Source organism: Miniopterus natalensis, chromosome 2, assembly GCF_054644295.1.
Source record: "Miniopterus natalensis isolate mMinNat1 chromosome 2, mMinNat1.hap1, whole genome shotgun sequence".
Taxonomy (NCBI): Eukaryota; Metazoa; Chordata; class Mammalia; order Chiroptera; family Miniopteridae; genus Miniopterus; species Miniopterus natalensis.
Genome location: NC_142082.1, coordinates 75,812,525 through 75,832,695, shown reverse-complemented (window position 1 = coordinate 75,832,695; position 20,171 = coordinate 75,812,525). Strand labels below are relative to the sequence as shown.

Below are 20,171 nucleotides of genomic sequence, written 5' to 3'. Positions count from 1 at the left end.
AAATTAAAAATGGGCAAAACACTTGAACAGACACTTCATAGAAAGAGTTACAGATGTTGGATAAACACATGAAAAGAATCTCAACCTCTATCATTAACCCTCAGGCAAATTAAAACCACACTAAGATACCAACATATACTCACTAGACTGGCAAAAATGAAAAAGACTGAAAATACCAAGTATCAAGGATGTGGAGCAAATACAACTCTTACACATTGTTGGAAGTAGTGAAAAATTATGCAATCACTTTTAAACTTAAACATACACTTAATTGAGAGGGAAGATGGCAGCACCCTAACAAGAAGCAGAGCACCCTTGCTTCCATCCATGGACTGGATTTACAGCTAAAATATAGCCAGCTTGGAAAAACAAGAGAAATATACCTGAGTGGACATATTTCAAGTAAGGAGCACTGAAGAAACATCATAGAGTCTGGTAAGAGAAGGGGGGTGAAGAAAGGGGGAGTCCCCCCTGAAGCCAGTGCTGGACTACGAGGCTGGAGCGTTAGAGGCTGCAAAGCTCCCTCCCCTTGGGAGTATGGACTGGCATTGAAAAGCTGGGATCTCAAACCTGGAGGGGAGGAGAAGGGAAGGAGAGACCTTGCACCGTGTGCAGAAGGGAGTCAAGGGAACAGTGTGTCTGTGAGGAGGGGACCGCGCCTTCCTAGAGAAACAACGCACCTAATGGTGGCAGCCCGGGCAGGAGCGTTTCACCCCAGGTGCTGACCACAGGAAATGTTGTCCTGCAGGGTGTGGTTTCCAAATAGAAAGGAGCAAGAGAGTTGCACTCAACAGTGACCTAAAGGGACTCTGCTTTCCTGTAAGGCATTGTGTAGAACCCCAGAAAGCATTTGAACTGTGTGGGCTGGGGAAAAGGAAGGGGAAGAGAGCTTTCCCAGAGCACAGTCCTGAGGAGGAAGGGAGTACAGCTCACAGAAGGACAATATAAGAATTAAGACTCTAGAGGACTACTGTTTGGGAACTGGTGGAAAAGCTTAAAACCCCTTCTGGGGGCTGGGCAGGCAACGTGCTCACCAGAGTCTTTTTTAATCAAACCCACTGAGCCCAGGCCACTGAAACTGCCCATACAGAAAAGGCAACAGACTGAATTCAATCTGAACCTACAGCAGGCCATTGTATGGGGAACTAGAATTGGAGGATAGGGTAGAGACTGAGGAGTTGGCTTTGAAGTAGAGACTAACTTCCCCACAGTGAGTGCCTGACAGTGAAACCTCTAAGTAAGGGGAGCAATAGCCCAAGCTACAGTAGCCATCCTGCACCCTAAAGACTCTTCAGAAGACTCGAGTAAGACAAGGCAACCACAAGGGGGAGGCAAAATAGCTGACAAGTGGAGGTGGTCCACAGAGAGCCTCAGACCAGCCAACTACCTAAGGACATCAGAGCCAAACCTAGACAGTTCCAGACATTGGTTGACACACAAGTACCTCCCAGGAGACCGCAAATCAGCATACAAAACAATGAACTGCAGACAGCATAAGCTGCCCAGATGAAACTCATCTGATTGACGTGTTTTTTTATAGAAAAAGGGGGGGGGGGTTTCTTTTAAAAAGTCTTAAATTGTTTTAAATTTATTTTTTAAAAATTTGTTTTGTCTTGCTTTGCTTCTTTTTTTGCTTTGTTTTTTGTTCTAGTATCAAGATTTTCTTGATATTCTCTGCTTCATTACTGGGATATTATTATAACCAATAAGTTTATTGCTATTCTCTATTGTTTCCCCCATATCTCTTACTGGCCTCCTTCTCTGCCTTTGCTTTACCCCTCTCTCTCTTCTTGTTCTATTAGCATAACTTTTTTTCTCTTTTTCTCCCATTTCATTCTGTCTTCCTATGTTTGTGTTTGTCTATTTTAATTTATTTTTTCATTTTCAACCATTATCCTATTCCTACTCTCTATATTTTTTTGCTCACTTCCTTTCAGAATCTTATCTCTGCCCCTTTTATCTCCCAGAAGCTTCTCTATTTTTTACTTTTTATTTTATAATTAGATTTTTTTTTTTTAATTTTACTATTAGCAATAATATACTTTTCTTTCTTTCTTCTTTTTGCTTTAGCATTTGTGTTCTCACTTTGCTCCCTCAATTCTACTTTCTCTTGTGTTGTTTTCACTGTGACTGTCAGGATATTTTGTAAGTTACTGTTTGTTTCCTGGCAGTTTGGTTGTGTTTTGTTGGCCTGTCAGCACCTGTAGAAAAGCTCACATGAGGTGGTTGTGGCTGAGCTTCATAGCCAGCCTGGGAAAAGAGTCCTCCCAAGAACAGGTCAACAACAATCTAGACAAAATCACAATAGGAGAGGTCAAAGCACCCACAAAAGGGATACCCACAAAAGGGACACAACTAGAGCAAATAGCTCAGAAGTAGAAGGAAAACACACCTCTGGGTCCCACTGGACACACACTACACAATCCCACACCATAAAACTGGGAGAAAGCAAATATATCTAATATACAGATATAAACACTAAGAATAACTAAAACGGGGAGAAAAAGAACACCCAAGCTAAAGAAAAGGAAAAATCACCAGAAAAAGACCTTGATGAGATGTAGTTAAGCAAGTTATCAGAAATAGGGCTCAGAGTAATGGTTATAAAGATGCTCAAGGAAATTAATGAGAACCACAAGACACTTAATGAGATGGTCCAAGAAATTAGTGAAACCATGAAAAAAAGAGCTAGATATGATAAATAAGAACCAGGCAGGAATGAAGAACACTATATCTGATATCAAGAATATGCTGGAAGGAATTAAAAAAAGGCTCAATGAAGCAGAGGATAGAATAAGTGACTTAGAAGACAAGGTAGAAAAAAAACCACTCAATTAGAGCAAGAAAAGTAAAAAGCACTTAAAGCATGAGGACAGTTTAAGGGAACTTTGGCATAACATGAAGCAAAACAACATATGCATCAAAGAGGTCCTGAGGGGGAGGAAAGAGAGTAAGAGATAGAGAACATGGTGGAGGAAATAATGACAGAAAACTTCCCTATGCTGGTGAGAGAGAAAGCCACACAAGTTCAGAAAGCACAGAAGGCTCCAAACAAGAGATCCACTCCAAGACACATCATAATTAAAATGGCAAATGTTAAGAAGAGAGAATATTAAGGGCTGCAAGGTAGACACAAGCAGTGACCTACAAGGCTGACAGCAGATTTCTCAACAGAAACACTTCAGGCCAGAAGGGAGTGGCATGAAGTTCTCAAAGTAATGAAAAGCAAGAACGTGCAACCAAAATTGCTTTATCCAGCAAGGCTATCATTTAAAATTGAAGGTGAAATAAAGAGCTTCCCAGACAAAAAAAGGCTAAAGGAGTTCAGTATCACAAAACCAGCATTGCAAGAAATGCTAAAAGGACTGCTTTAAGAAGAAATATTGAGAGAAAGTTACATCGGCATAAAGGGAAAAAATGGCATTAAACAAGTATATGTTAATAACAACCTTAAGTGTAAACAAAATAATTGCTCCAATCAAAAGACACAGGGTAGCTGAATGGATAAGAAAACAGGGCCCAAATACACACTGTCTACAAGAGACCCACCTGAGAGCAAAAGATTCACACAGGCTGAAAGTGAAGGGATGGAAAAAAATATCCCACGCAAAAGGAAGCGAAAAAAAAGCTGGAGTAGCAATACTTACTTCTGACAAAATAGACCTCAAAATAAAGACCATAACAAGAGACAGAGAAGGTCACAACATAATACTAAAGGGATCAATCCAACAGGAGGAAATAACCCTTATAAATATATATGCACCCAATATAGTAGCACTTAAATACATAAAAAATTTCTTGGTGGAGTTTAAGGGGGAGATCGACAGCCACACAATCATAGTGGGGGACTGTAACAAGCCACTGTCAACATTGGACAGATCATCAAGACAAAAAATCAACTAGGAAACAGACCTTAAGTGACACACTAGATCTAATGGATTTAATTGACATCTACAAACCACTTCATTCCAAAGCAGCAGAGTACACATTCTTCTCAAGTGCACATAAAATATTCTCTAAAACCGACCACATGTTAGGGCACAAAGCAAGTCTCTACAAGTTCAAGAAGATTGAAATTATATCAAGCATCTTCTCGGATCACAATGGCATGAAACTAGAAATCAATCACTATAAAATAACTCAAAAATATTCAAACACATGGAGGCTAAATAGCATGTTATTAAACAATGAACGGGTTACCAATGAGATCAAGGAAGAAATCAAACACTTCTTGGAAAAAAACTGAAAATGAATACACAACAACACAAAACCTAAGGGACACAGCAAAAGCAGTACTGAGGGGAAAGTTAACAGCATTACAGGCATGCCTCAAGAAACAAAAAAAAAAAGCTCTACTAAACCATCTAACACTACAACTAAAAAAATTAGAAAGAGAACAGTAAGAAAAGCCCAGAGTAAGTAGAAGGAAGGAAATTATAAAGATCAGAGCAGAAATTAATGACAGAGACTAAAAAGACAATACAAAAGATCAATGAAACCAAGAGCTGGTTCTTTGAAAAGATAAATAAGATTGATGAACCTTTAGCTAGACTCATCAAGAAACAAAGAGACCCAAATAAATAAGAAATGAAAGAGGTGATATAACAACTGACCCAACAGAATACAAAGGATCGTAAGAAAATACTATGAGCAACTATATGCCAACAAACTGGACAATGTGGGTGAAATTGACAAATTCCTAGGAACATACAATCTTCCAGGACTGAATAAGAAAGAATGGGAAAACCTGAATAGGCTGATAACAACTAATGAAATTGAAGCAATAATAAAAAAAACTCCCAGCAAACAAAAGTTGTGGACCAGATGGATTTACAAGTGAGTTTTACCAAACATTCAAAGAAGAATTAATACCTAGTTGCCTCAAACTATTCCAAAAAATTCAAGAGGAGGGAAATCTCCCAAGCTCTTTTTATGAGGTCAGAATCTTCCTAATTCCAAAACCATATAAAGATACTACAAAGAAAGAAAACTAGAGTCCAATATCCCTGATGAACATAGATGCTAAAATCCTCTCTAAAATACTAGCAAACCGGATCCAGCAATAAATTAAAAAGGTCATACACCACGACCAAGTGGGATTTATTCTGGGTATGCAAGCTTGTTGTAATACTTACAAATCAATAAATGTGATATATCACATAAACAAAATAAAGGACAAAAATCATATGATCATATCAATAGATGCAGAAAAAGCATTTGACAAAATCCAGCACCCATTTTTGATAAAAACTCAGCAAAATTGGAATAGAGGGAACATACCTCAACATAATAAAGGCCATATACGACAAACCTGCAGCCAACATCATACTCAATGGGCAAAAACTAAAATCATTTCCCCCCAAAACAGGAACAAGACAGGGATGTCCACTTTCACCACTTTTATTCAACATCATATTGGAAGTCCTAGCCACATCCATCAGACAGGAAGAAAACACGAAAGGTATCCAAATTGGAAAGGAGAAAGTAAAACTGTCATTATATGCAGATGACATGATTTTGTACGAGGAAATCCTACAGACTCCACCAAAGTAGTACTAGATTTGATCAATGAATTCAGCAAGGCAGCTGGATTCAAAATTAACATCTGGAAATTGATGGAATTTTTATACACCAATAAAGAACTCTTAGAAAGATAAGCTAAAATAACACCATTTTCCATTGTAACTAAAAAAATAAGATACCTTGGAATAAACTTAACCAAGGATGTAAAAGACCTGTATTCAGAAAACTACAGGACAGCAGGGGAAAAATAAAAGAAGATATAACAAGTAGAAGAATATACCATGTTCATGGATTGGGAGAATTAATATCATTAAAATGCCCATACTACCCAAAGCAATTTATAGATTCAATGCAATTCCTATTAAAATTCCAACAGCATATTTCACAGAGCTAGAACAAATATTCCAAAAATTTATATGGAACCAAAAAAGACCCCGAATAGCCACAGCCATCTTGAGAAAGAAGAACAGAGTAGGAGGGATCACTTTACGGGATATCAAACTACACTACAAAGCCATTGTAATCAAAACAGCCTGGTACTGGTACAACAACAGACATATAGATCAATGAAATAGAACAGAGACCCCAGAAATAGACTCATGTCATTATGGTCAGTTAATATTTGACAAAGGAGGCAAGAGCATACAATGGAGTGAAGGCAGTCTCTTCAATAAATGGTGCTGGGAAAATTGGACAGGTACACGCAAAAAAATGAAAGTAGATGGCCAACTCACTCCATACACAAGAATAAATTCAAAATGGATAAAAGACTTAAATGTAAGTTGTGAAACCATAAAAATCCTCTAAGAAAACATAGGCAGTAAAGTCACAGACATCTTGCGTAGTGGAATTTCTTTTGTTTCAAGAGAAACAAAAGAAAAAATAAACAAATGGGACTACAGTTAACTAAAAAGGTGTTGCAAAGCAAAAGAAATCAGCTCCAAAATACATAGGAACCCCCAGGTATGGGAGAACATATTTGTCAAAGATGCATCTGATAAGGGGCTAATTTCCAAAGTGTACAAAGTACTCATACAACTCAACAAGAGGAAGACAAACAATCCAATTAAAAAATGTGCAAAGGATCTGAATAGACACTTCTCCAAAGAGGATATACAGATGGCCAAGAGACATGAGAAAATGCTCAATGTTGCTAAACATTAGAGAGATGTAAATTAAAACAACAATGCAGTATCACTTCACACCTGTCAGAATGGCTACCATCAACAAATCAACAAATGACACCTGCTGGTGAGGATGTGGAGAAAGGGGAACCCTGGTACACTGCTGGTGGGAGTGTAGACTTGTGCAACCACTATGGAAAACAGTATGGAGATTCCTCAAAAAATTAAAAATGGAACTGCCTTTTGACCCAGTGATCCCACTTCTAGGAATATATCCTAAGAATCCTGAAACACTAATCAGGAAGAATATATGCACCCCTATGTTCATAGTAGCACAACTTACAATAACTAAGATGTGGAAACAGCCCAAGTGCTCATCAGTAGATGAATGGATAAACAAGCTGTGGGACATTTACACCATGGAATACTATGCAGCTGTAAAGAAGAAGGATCTTGTACGCTTTGGGACAGTATGGATGGACCTGGAGAATACTATGCTAAATGAAATAAGCCAGGCAGAGAAAGACAAATATCATATGATCTCACTTATAGGTGGAATCTAAAGAACATAATAAACTGATGAACAAAATAGATTCATCATGGAAGCATGGGTCTGACTGACGAATCTCAAAGGGAAGGAGGGTGTGGCTAGGTGCGGAGAGATTAACCAAAGAATTTATATGCATATACGCATAACACATGGACACAGACAATAGTGTAGTGAAGCCTGGGAGGGGAGTGGATGAGGGGGTAGAAGGTGACAATGGGGAAAAAAGGGGACATCTGTAATATTTTGCACAATTAAAAAAAATTGGGTAAGCTAGTAGGAAAATAATAATCACATGAATATTTTTAATTGCAGAATTTTACAGGTATTTCATGTAACACATTCTTATAATTTCTGGCATATATATGTACTAATAGATATATAAATTTTACCCTACAGACTGAAAAAATTAACAAATAGTTTTATACCTAAAAATAACAAAAAAAAAACATACACTTAATTTATGATACAGCATTCCTCTTCCAGGTATTTGCCCAAGAGAAATAAAAGCATATGCTCATACACAAAGACTCATGTTCATAGCAGACGTTCATAGCAGCTTTATCCTAATATCCCCAAACTGGAAATGACACATATGTCTATCCACAGGAGAATGGATAAAGAACTTGTGATATATCCATACAATGGAATACTATACAGAAATTAAAAGGAAAAAAAATACAGATATATTCAAATACATAGAAGAGTGTGCACTGAGCAAATTGTGTAGTGAGCAAAAAAAGCCAGATACAAAAGTATGCATGCTGTAGGATTCCTTTCATATGATATTCAAGAAAAAAGAAAGTCAATCTATAGGGACTGGGGTGGGGAGGAAGAGATTGCAAGGAGGCATGAGGAAACTTTTTGGGGTAATGGCAATGTTCTATATCTTGATGGTGGTGGTGGTTACACTGGTAAACACATGTTTTAAAATTCCCTGAACTATATACTTAAAATAGGTGCATTTTGTTTTATATAAATTATACCAATAAAGTTAACTAAAAATAGTAACAAATTAACAGTATACTACAATAAAATATCATGATCAAATAGTATTAATCTCAGAATGGTTTAACAGCAGAAAATAAGCACGTAACATATTATTAACAAATTAAAAAGAGAAAATTGGAGACATGAAAACCATGTGGAACCCATTAATTAGAATTCTTTGTTATAAAGATAGTTATTAGGACAATAAATGAAACCTGAGTGGTTTGAGGATTAGGTGGTAGTAATATATTAATGTTAATTTCCTGACTCTGATGGTTATATCATGCTTATGTGAAAGAACGTCCTTTTTGTAGGAAATACACACTAAAGTATTTAAGAAAGGTGTCCCAATGTAATTTCAAATGGTTCCAACAAAAAAATTATTTGTACTGTACGTGCAACTTTTCATAATATTCAATAGTTTTTTAGCAAACTAGAAATAAAAGGAAATATCCTTACTTTAATAAAGTAAAGCATTAAAAACAAAATATACACAAATTTAAAACCTTAGAAGCATCCCATTAATATAAGAAACAAGACAAAGCTCCCTACTTTAAAAGCCTCTATAAATAATTAATAAATAAAAGCTTCTAATCACTATTGTAACACAATGGTCTAGAAGAACGCAGTAAAACAAGAAGAGAAATTAAGAGACCCAAAAATTAAAAGGAAAAAAAAAAAATCACCTCTATTCATAGATGTGGCTTGTCCAAATAAAATATCCAGGTGAATCTAGACTTTTATTTTTTTATTTTATTTTTTAAAAATATATCTTTATTGATTTCAGAGAGAGGAAGGAAGAGGAAGAGAGAGAGAGAAACATCAATGATGAGACTCACTGATTGGCTGCCTCCTGCGTGCCCCCCACTGGGGATGGAAACCTCAACCCAGGCATGTGCCCTGACCAGGAATCGAACTGAAATCTCCTGGATCCTAGGTTGATGCTCAACTGCTGAGCCATGCCTGGCTGGGCTAGAGACTTTTAGAATTAATATGAGCTTGCAAGATTGTTGGATAAGATCAATAAAAAAAAATAGTGTTGGAAAAAAATCAATAGTGTTTGTATGTACCAAAAATAGCTCATTTTAAGCAATTAGGAAAAAGTAACAAAACAAACCCAGGAATAAGCCTAATCCAAAGTTCTAGTACTCCATAGAAAAAAGTTACTGAATATTTCTAAAATTCATAAAAGGTGATCTGAATAACTGGAGAGACAGACCCTGTTAATGGATAGAAAGACTTGTATATCATGAGGGTGCCTATTTTCCCTCATATTGGTCTACAAATTCAATGGGGTTCCAGTAAAAATTCTAATGGGAATTTTTATGAAACCTCGTAAGCTAACTCCAAAAGTCAAAGCACACAAAAAAGGAGCCACGGTTTATCATAAAATCATAGTAATTTAGAAAGTGTTATACCAGCTCAGCAATAGACAAAGTGACCAATGGAACAGAATAGAGAGCCAGAAACACATCTGTACACATATGATATACTACATTGTTAGCACATTGGATAAACATGAGGGTTCTAGACCTAGAAAGTACAGGTGAGAATTCTGTGACACTGGGTGAGTGACTTATCTTCTCTGTGACTCAGTAGTTTCATCTTTGGGCATAACAATATCTACTTCTTAGGGCTGTTATGAGTAGTAATAGTTTAATGTAGGTTAAGCTTCCAGAACATTACCTTACACCTAGTGAACACCAAGTAATAATAATAGTTATCATTATTATCACTACAAACAGGTGAGGAAAGGATAGATTATTCAATAAGTAGTGCTGGGAAAAGTGGTTAATCATGTAAAAATAAAAGTATATCTATACTAGAATCCAGTTGGATTGAGAAGCTGTATGAGGAAAGCCAAATTTTAAAACTTTTGTGAGAAAACAAAAAGAATCTTAGTACAGAAAGAATTTCTCAGGAGGGAAAATATCTCACAAACTATAAAGGAAAATAATGATGAATTTAATCACATTATAAGAGTCTTTCTGATAGAAAACACCATAATAAAATTAAAAGCAAATATATAATAAAGTGTTACAATCTACTTATATGTAAATAAGTACACATAAGCAAAACTAACATCTCAAAGATAAAATGTAATCTATGAACACAAGTCACAGAAATGAAAAACAGAACCACTCATTAGCACAGCAAACAAGGAACAACCCCACTAGCAATCTAAGAATTGCAAATGAAAAGAAGAGACCTTTGTGGACCCTGTGAAAGAAGACACCTACCAAGAAGGGATCCTAGTGGACAAGTGGGCTCAAAATTAAAAACAAACATAGAAACAAACAAACAAAAACACAGAGCATAGCAGCCATTTCTAAACAGAGCTTCTCACTCAAACCACAGTTCACTCCCAGAGAAGCCTGCATTAAGCTGCCTGCCTCCTGCACTGAACTGCCTTCCTGCACTCTGTTCCTGCCATTTGAGCCAGCCCTTTATAAAGTCCCTTCCCTTCCCTTCCCTTCCCTTCCCTTCCCTTCCCTTCCCTTCCCTTCCCTTCCCTTCCCTTCCCTCCCCTCCCCTCCCCTCCCCTCCCCTCCCCTCCCCTCCCCTTCCCTTCCTCCTTTTTTTCATTTTTTTTTGTTTTTTTTTTTAATGTGTCTTTACTGATTTCAGAGAGAGGAAGGGAGAGGGAGAGCGAGAACCATCAATGATGAGAGTCATTGATTGGCTGCCTCTTGCACACCCCCTACTAGAGGTCCAGCTCAAAATCCTGGCATGTGCCCCAGGCATGTGCTCTGACTGGGAATCGAACCACTATCTCCTGGATCATAGGTTGATGCTCAACTGCTGAGCCAGGCCAGCCTGGGCCTGGAATCCTATTTCAACCCATAGGTCTGAGGTTTTCCCCATTTAAACAGAGCTGTGCAGCTATATCCATTACTATCTTCCACCAATCTGAGAAGCTCCATTCTGACCAACCAGGACAGTGCTTTTTGGACCAACCAAACTGTGAGGATTTGGAGTCCTAATTTGCATGAGAATGGACCAATTAGGGACCAGGGGCAGGGTCTTCTATTTATGTAAGTCAGCTCCCCTCTAGCTCAGAGGGCACATTTTCCCTTTTCATCCAAGACTGAAGACACTTTAACATGTCTTGCTGGAGGGGAGCAGAGCTCTCTAACAGAAAAGGGGCCTTGCCCCAGGGCTACTTCACAGCTATAGTGTTCCACAGCCCTGCTGTTTCATAATTGAGCTGTTTACACCAAATAACGTTTCGTTTTTACCGCACCCTAAATTGGGGATTCCTGCTGGCATTGACTTGGCACCAGTGACCATCAGTTGACACCTTCACATCCATCAAATAGGAAAAAAAATTAAAATCTCATAATATCAAGTGTTGGCAATGAAGAGGAGAAATGAATTCTGAAACAATGGTAGAAGTCAAACATGGAGAGCTATTTGGTACATGCAGTCAGGTGCATGCACAATGCTCCCTCCCTGCACCCAACAGTTCTGCTTTTCACTATGTGCCATAGACCAGAGAAATTCTCCCTTGATTTAGGAGACCTATACAAGCATGTTCATGACAGCTGGTTAATCGTATTAAAAAAAAAACCAAAAAACATTGGAAAAGCCTAACTGTTTATTCCCAGGAAAATACTTACATAGTGATATAGTCATAAAATGGAATACTGTAACATTTTAAATTAAAGGCAGAGATATGTTTATTAACATAGTAAATGTAAAAAATTCACAGAATTTGACAGAAATTCCATAAAGTCCAAGAATATGTAAAACAATATAATATCTTGGTTATAAATATTTAAATATATGTGGCGGAAGCATAAAATTAAAAACACAAGATAAGAAAAGCTCATTTGTGATAGAAATTATCTCTCGGAAGGAATAGAGAGAGGGGAATAGAGAAAAGTAGAGGGTCCTTAACTATGTATGTTTTCTTTCTTTAGAAAACATGAAGCTGAACAAATATTATATAATATCCTGATTTTACAAATCTGGTTGAATAATCTACGGGTATCTGTTAAACTTGAAATATTTCATTAAAATTTATTTTAAAAAGATTCTTTGTAATTTTTGTGTGTTGTATCAGTTATAAATAAAATTAAAAGTAATCATAAGGCAATATGATCTAAAACAATTTAAAAAGTTAGAAAAATACGCACCTGAAATCCCCACCTAAAAGCCCAAATCATGGCCAACTCATCATTCTTTGTACTCAAAGTACCATTTTTCTATTTTGGTATGTCCTTTCCTAAAAGAACCCATGTGTTTTCAAGTAACTTACCAAACAATTTTCATGAGCAGCTATATCCTCTGATTGTGCACAGTAGAGGACACTACACTCGAGGTTTTTGGGACAAAGTGCACATGTCCTTCTTTCCATCTTTTTTGCAACCTGAAAGACACCTATAAGTAACATCCCTGATGAGAAATAGAAAAGTGGAAATTCTTGGTTTCAACACTTCCATTAGTTATAAAGTAGAAGAAAGGCACTTGTTTTATGAGAGATTTTCAACTCCCAGGAAAAAATAAATCAGGACTCAAGCAGAAAAGCAACTTACTTTGTATTTTTTAATGGCTTAACTAAAGAAAACATTAATTAAATGAAAACATTATTTCAAATGTATAAACATGAGGAAAATGAAGAAAACCTTTATTCAAGAAACACAAGCAGGAATTGAAATACAAAGCTTTCAAAACATCACCTTGACCATAGTAAACTCTCAGTAATTACTACTGTCATTACAAATCAACAAGAAAACAGTGATGTATTCAAAAAATAGTGCTCTGGCCCTGGCCAGTTTGGCTCAGTGGTTAGAGAGTTGGTCCTCGCACCCAAGGGTCAAGGGTATGACTCCCAGTCAAGGACATGTACCTGGGTTGCAGGTTCTATCCCATGGCCCAGTCAGGTGCATACGGAAGTCAACCAATCAATGCATCTCTCTCACACGGATGCCCCCCCTACTCTGTAAAAATTAATGGAAAAAATACCCTTCGGTGAGGAGTAATAAAAAAAAAGAAATAGTGCTCAAGCCCTGGCTGGTGTGGCTCAGTTTGTTGGATATTGTCCTGTACACTGAATGGTTGCTAGTTTCATTCCAGTGCGTGACACATGCCTGGGTTGTGGGCTTGATTCTGGGTCGGGGGGTGGGGTGCAGGAAGCAGCTGATTGATGTTCTGCTCCCACATTGATGTTTCTCTCTCTCCTTCTCCCTCTCAAAAAAAACTTAAGAAAAAAATGAAAAAATGAAAAAATGAAAAATGAAAAAACTCTGGGAAACGGGCTCTAGCCAGTTTGGCTCAGTGGTTAGAGCACCGGCCTGCCAACTGAAGGGTCCCAGGTTCAATTCTGACCAAGGGCATGCACCTCAGTTGCAGGCTCCATCCCTGGCCCTGGTCAGGGCCTGTGGAGGTAGTTAACTAATCAATGTGTGTCTCTCTCCTCTCTCTGAAAAAGCAAAGGAAAAAATATCCTCGGGTGAGGATTAAAAAAAAAAAAAAGAAAAAAGAAATAGGGCTCTGGTTAGCTGCCTGTGAATTTTTTTTTTACTATGTCATATGATATTCAAAAATAAATTTGGGGTGATTTAAAGAAGTAAATGAGGAATGTACCTTAAGTGTTCTTTAGCCTAGTGTTATAAGTTAAGGAAGAAAGATACATGAAGTAGAAAAAAATTTTTTTAAAGAGAGGAATGGAAGAAAGAAATCTAAGAGGAGAGCTAGTAAAGAAAAGGGAAGAGGGAGAGGAAGGAAAAAGTCAGCTGTTCCCAATATGGCACCCAGCCTGTCAGTGAGAAGTAGTCTTCACTAACCTGAGTTTGATATTAATTTGGCCACAAGTGTCCATTTAACATTTCTTTGCCCTTTCCAATGCTCATCCTCTTATTCATTTGGATTTATTTTACCATTTAATGGTGAAAGTTTTAAATTTAGATGAGGTTAATCATTTAAGTGGTTCCTACAAGTCCTTTTTTGTAATTCAGAAGTGTAAGATCATTTGGTCTCTCTTTGTTTTGTTTTGTCTTGTCCTCTACTTGAGAGAGAGAGGAAGGCGAGGAGGGAAAGAGGGAGAAACAGATGGTCTGTCTCCTGCATAGGCCCCAACCAGGGATCAAACCAGAAACCTAGGTATGTGCCCTGAACCCAAATCCAATGACCTTTCAGTGCACAGGGCAACACTCAACCAACTGAGCCACACTGGCCTTGCATTTCACAACGTCAGATGACTGAACTTCGGGGCTAACATTTATTTCACTTTCTGATGAGTTTCTTCTTTAATTAGTTTGGTTCCTGAAACATAATTCAAGCCAGAAATGTGAGCCTTGGTGTAGCTAAAAAATTTCTAGGAGCCTTATAAAAAAAATAGCATAAGGAAACAAGTGAAATTAATTTTAATTCAACCAACTATATCCAAAATATTATCCTTTCAATATTTAATTAATATAAAAATGAATTTACTCTTTTGTACTGAGTCTTGAAACCCACTGTATTTTATGCTTACACGTCTCAATTGGATGAGTGACATTTTAAGTGCTCAAAAGCCCTATGTGGTGAGTGGGTACTGGACAGAATGGCACAGCTGAGGATATAAAGAAATATGAGACAGAATTGTTGTCCTCAAGAAGCTTATAAAATAAACAGGAGACCAAAAAGTAATTAGAAAAATAAAATAACAATAAATGTTACAAAGTAATATAACTTCTGAATGGAACATACAATACATGCTATGGATATGGGGGGGGGGGTGCTCCCTGTGGGATGGAGTCTTGTTAGGGACATGGGCCTTGATCAGGTTCAACCTGGAGAGAGGCTTGGGGGTGGGAGGGACTTTGCAGACAGAGCAGTGATATGGGAAAAAGCCAAGAGAGAGGTCTGACTGGAAGACAGAACACTAGCTGGTCTGAAAAGAGCCTGTGCTAAGAAAACTGGAAAAGAATTTGAAAAACAGATGGTGAAAGGCTGCCAAGAAGGATTTTTGAGCAGGGGAATAATAACATGATGAAAGAGCTGTTTTAAGATCAGTCTCAATATATGGCAATACTGTGCTCCTGGATAGGAAGGCTGAATATTATAATGTTGTCAATTCTATCCCAAATAAGCTTTAGGTTTAAAGTCATTTCAACTTAAATCCCAAGAAGGTTACTTTAAAGAACTTGGAAAAAGAAAGATTACTTGGAAGAATAAATGGGCATGGACAGTGAAGAAACTTTTTAAAAAAAGAGACAATAACTGCCTACCTGATTTAAAAACATATAATAAAGGTACAGCTAGGACAGAAGATTAGATGACCATGTCCAAAGAAAGAACACGAAGTATAGAGAGAAGTGGACCATAATCTATAAATATGAATTAAATATACCACAAGGTGGTATTTGCATTTCTTCTCTGGCACTAATGTCCTTAGCCCATTTTTTTGTATTGGGTTATTCCTTATTTTCTTATTGATTTATAAAAGCTTATCATGTATTCAGGATATTAACCCTTTGTTGGTCATGTGTGGTCTTTTAACTTTATTTATAATGCTTTGATATACGGAATGTTTAAATGTTTTATTTGATGAAATTATATCAGTTTTTATTTTACAGTCTCTACTCCTGAGGGGACATAACATAGAAATACCTCTATTATAATATTTTACATTAAAATATTAATAGGAATTAATTTTATTGTAAAGAACAAGGTGGAGCTCTAACTTATCTTCATAATGGTTAGATTTCATAATGATTTAAAAACTCCTTTTCATATACTTAATTATTACATATATTTGGGCTTGTTCCTATACTTCTGTTTTGTTCCACTGACCTCTCAGTTTCTGCAACAATTTCACACTTTACAATTTTCAACACTTCAGAATATATTTTAATATTTGACAACACAAAGCTCCCATCCTAGGATAAAAATGGGGGGAAAAAATCCCAATATTTTATTCACCTTAGGCCCTCTATTTACTTTGATAGAACACTGTGTTTTCATTTAACTCAGACATGAAAGTTTGTAAAGCATAGGCTAAAAAAAGTGTCAGTTGAGTTACTAGTGCTAAAATTCCCTCATAAAATCATGTGATAATGTTTGACAGAATATGCAACACCCCTTGTTATATAAGAAGAGCTAGACATTTTCCCATAGTGTTACCCTTTCCTGAGCAAAGCTAGACTTTCAGACAGGTGCACTGCATTAGGCTAATCTGTCAGGCTGCTGATACCTGAGCATGGCTTGCTCTGGGAACTCTGTGTCCATCTGAGTTGCAATCCCAAGTCCACAGGCTCCTAGTGTCTTGGTTCCTCGAAATACAGTGGGGTGGTGGCACATTGCTGTGCTGTGACCTAGAGTTTTGTTTCCAGTGCTGATGGACAGGAACCTAATATGGGACACACAGGCTCCCTCTAATGGCTTTTTCCTGCTAAAACATCCCCTCGTCACAGTTTCCTAAAAGATCTTGGCTCTTCTAATTTTTTATTCTTCTAGACCGGAGGGTGCACATGACTCTCTGTAGTCGGGGAGTTACATTAGAGGCTTTTACATAGACAGACATCCCTCACTGTCTAATGCTTGCTACATGTTACCTGAAACTCGTGACACAAATACACTTGGATATCCCTCACCATCTGAACTCAGGAACAATGAAGACTCAGACAGTAAGGGAGACTAAGACATGTAGCATGGAGGGTAGGGCATTTTGGTAAAGAGTCCATTGGTCTCCATCAACAGCTGAGACTAAGAACAATGAGGATCAGCAGGGCTTTCCAGGGTCCTTCTACTGGGTCTAGCAAGCCTGAGGACTGGTAACCAAGAAAGGTTCTATAGAATGAAGCCACAGAAAAATTACAAGCCAGGAACACATGAACTATGACTACTCAAACCAACACACCAAATCTCAGTCTCTCAGGCCCAGCTCCACCCGGGAAGGGACTGCTAAAGCCAAGGCCTTTGCAGGGATGTCAGGGGTGTCTTCCCAATGTTCCTCTTCCCAGAGATGGTCTAAAGCCCACCAGACAAGGACAACCCATCCAGAGGACAAAATCTGGGGTAGCTATCACTCTGCCATTATGCCATTAAAGATATGTGAAACCGATGCAATGAGATTTACTAATACTGTAATTCCATTTACAATCCCCTTCCAGTAGTGTATGGTTTCTGTTCTGGACTGACAATCAATTTATGGTGCTGGCTTGGAAATTTCTTCCTCTTTTCTCCTATGGTCAATAGTTTTATTTCAGTTTACTATTTTAGTTCTTTCATTATATATCAGATATGTAGCGGAAGTCAGCTTTATCACAGAATCCACTGAGAGCATACTTCAGTTGGATGAAGACCAAACAGAAGAGAAGACAATACCTAGAGGCTTGATAATGGACTTGGTAATGGACTTGGAAAATGAATGGCTCCATCATTGTCTCTGGATGACATGACTGGATATAACTTTGGGAGAAGTGTGACTGAATATGTATTTGGGATAGTCCGAATGCAGTACTGGGAACAGCTATAGAATGTATAAACTGGAATAAGGATGTACAGTATATGTTGTGGGGAAGAGGCAGTGAGCAGCTAAGGAGTAGGATGTTCAGTGAACTATTTTAGGGTATCTGTTTAGCTCACACTCACACACAGGGATGCCCCCCAGCAGGCATGTTGTACTATGGGACTCCACTTCCCTTGGCACAGCTGACAGTACCAGAGGACCCACCTGCTCATGTCCTAAATATACAGAATTTAGATTTTAGTTCAGATTGGGCTGTTTTCTTGAAGATGTAAAAACTGGAAGGCTGTGAATGTAGCCATCTTCTATTCCATTATCAGAAAAACTGGACAAAAGAAAGAAGAACAAAGCTGAGAGATGCAGAAATAAGAGAGAGGAGAGTGCTGTCAAAGCTTATGATGGCTTCTTGGGTCCTAGTTCTTGGCCCTTTCTGCAAAACGCTACAGCATCCGTGTTCCTGGGACTTGTGAATCTGGTCCCCATGATTCCCAATACCAAGCATCCCCTTGCTTAAATTAGATCAAATTGTTTCTGTACTATTTGCAGTCAGTAAGTCCTAATTAACACCCAAAGCACCATGGTCAGACCTCTCTGTGTATAGGCACACGTGTCTGTGTGCCCACGTGTGTATTGGAGAGAAAGCGAGTTCTCGCAGCGGTATGGAAGGTGGTCTGCCATGCCCTCATTGTCTTTCACCTGGTCCATTCTGATAATCTCATCTCCCTGCTTCTGCTTTCCCCGTCCTGACTCCACTCCATTCTTCACCTTGTTGCCTGAGTGATCTGTCTAAAATGTACATCTGCCCATGTTTCTTTCCTGATCGCCTATAGAAGCCAAGCTCCTTAGTGGTACACACAAGCCCATTCATTCCTTCAACAAATACTTAATGAGAACCTGCTATGTACTTACTGTTCTAGGCACTAGAAACATAGCAGAGAATAAGACAAGTTTCAACTCTCATGGAACTTAACATTCTACTAGAAGAAACAAACATCAAACAAGTGTTTTTTTCAGGTAGTGGTAAGTGCTTTGGAAAAACACAACAGGAGATAGAGTAAGGGCTGGGGGGTGGGGTGCTCTTTAAAACAGGGCAGGCAGGGCTGTGGAGGATACATTTGAGCAGAGACTTAAATATGGCGGGGAAGTGAGAAATGGGATGCAAATGACCCTGAGCCAGGGACAGGTTTGGGGACGTAGAGGACCCACAAGGCAGTGAGAAAGGTGGCAGAGTCATCAAGATGGGTGCATGTAAGCCATTAGTAAGAGTAAGAGATTATTCTGAAAGTAATGAGACTGTTGGAGGGCTTTGAGTAGGAGAATCACATTTGCTTTCTGCTTTTTAAAGATTTTGGCTGCTGCACAGATGAGAGGTTAGTAGAAACCAGGAGCCCAATAGTCCAGGCAGGGATTGGAATGGTCGTGATGGAGGTGGTGATGAGTAGTGAAACTCTAGATATATTTTAAAGACAAAGCTGACTGATCTGACTAGTGCATTAGATGGGAGGTGAGGAGGAAAGAGAGGCACTGACGGTGCCTCTAAGGTTTCTGGCCTGAGTAACTGGGTGCATAAAATGGGGAAAGCTGGTGGTTGAGCAGGTTTGGATTATGTGGGTGTTGTATGTGAGGAAACAAGAGTTCTCTTTGGGACATATTCAGTTTGAGATCATTCCAGGCACTGATAAAGCTGGTTATATGAGCCTGGAGTTTGGGGAAAATGTCAGGATGGGACCTTAACTCCTCATCTTGCACTCCATATATATACTAGCTGAATGAAATATTCAAACTGCTTGACTTGTGGTTGCCACACGTTTTGCGGCTGATGCCTTTACTCTTGTCATCACCTGTCTGGAACACCCTTTCAACCTCTCTCTCTCCGACTTGCCCTTTAAGATCCATGTCCTCGCCTCCAAAAAGCTTTCTGTGATCACTAGGTTAAGAGCCCCTCATTTGTGCCTCTGTGGCACTAACCAGGTCATATGAGTTGCCTACTATTCTCTATGGCGGGTCTGCCTAACTCATCTCTGCACGGCCAGCACCCATCTCTGCGCTTGGCACACGGTAGGAACTGCTCTCCTGTTTAAGGAAGGAGCCCGCTCTGAAGACTCCTCACTCGTGGAGAGCGCCGTTGAGGACTTGAATAGTAAATGTAGAGGAGGAGATGGTTCCAAAAAGTCACATTCTTTGGGGAAACTTTCCAAACTGCTTCCTGAGGTCTAGCTAACCACTTCTCTTAAAGAAGGTGACAAGCCCACCTCTCCCAGGCACCTCTCCGTTGTCTTACAGATGGGTGGAGCCGCGCCGGGAGAGAAAGCTCACTGGAGTTCACACGGCCGGCCCTGATGCCAACGCTAACAGAGGACAGCAGCAATGCGCTGAGCCATCAGCGGTGGGGGCGGTACACGGAAGTTATCCTGGCCACTCGGAACTGCCCCACGACCCCCCGAGGTGAACTCCGTGGGGCCTCGCTGCTGCTGAGCCGAGTCTGTCCGCGCGGCCTCGGCGGCTCAGGAGGCGAGACCCAGGCCCCAAAGGC

The 20,171-nt window shown here is 38.9% G+C and overlaps 1 protein-coding gene across 4 annotated transcripts in view; it reads right to left on the bottom strand.

Annotated features, from left to right (window-relative positions):
- PHF11 (PHD finger protein 11) overlaps positions 1 to 20,171 on the bottom strand; it is a 47,127-nt gene that overhangs the window by 26,797 nt on the left and 159 nt on the right. For 3 of the 4 annotated variants that reach the window (XR_015714043.1, XM_016205459.2, XM_016205458.2), the window contains one exon: positions 12,446 to 12,582. Coding sequence is in view for 3 of the 4 variants with exons in the window: in XM_016205459.2 (XP_016060945.2) it covers positions 12,446 to 12,580 (135 nt within the window). In the remaining variant the exon portion in view is untranslated. Of the gene's footprint in view, positions 1 to 12,445; positions 12,583 to 20,171 lie in introns of those variants that run through there. The other variant, XM_087814345.1, reaches the window with a different exon arrangement.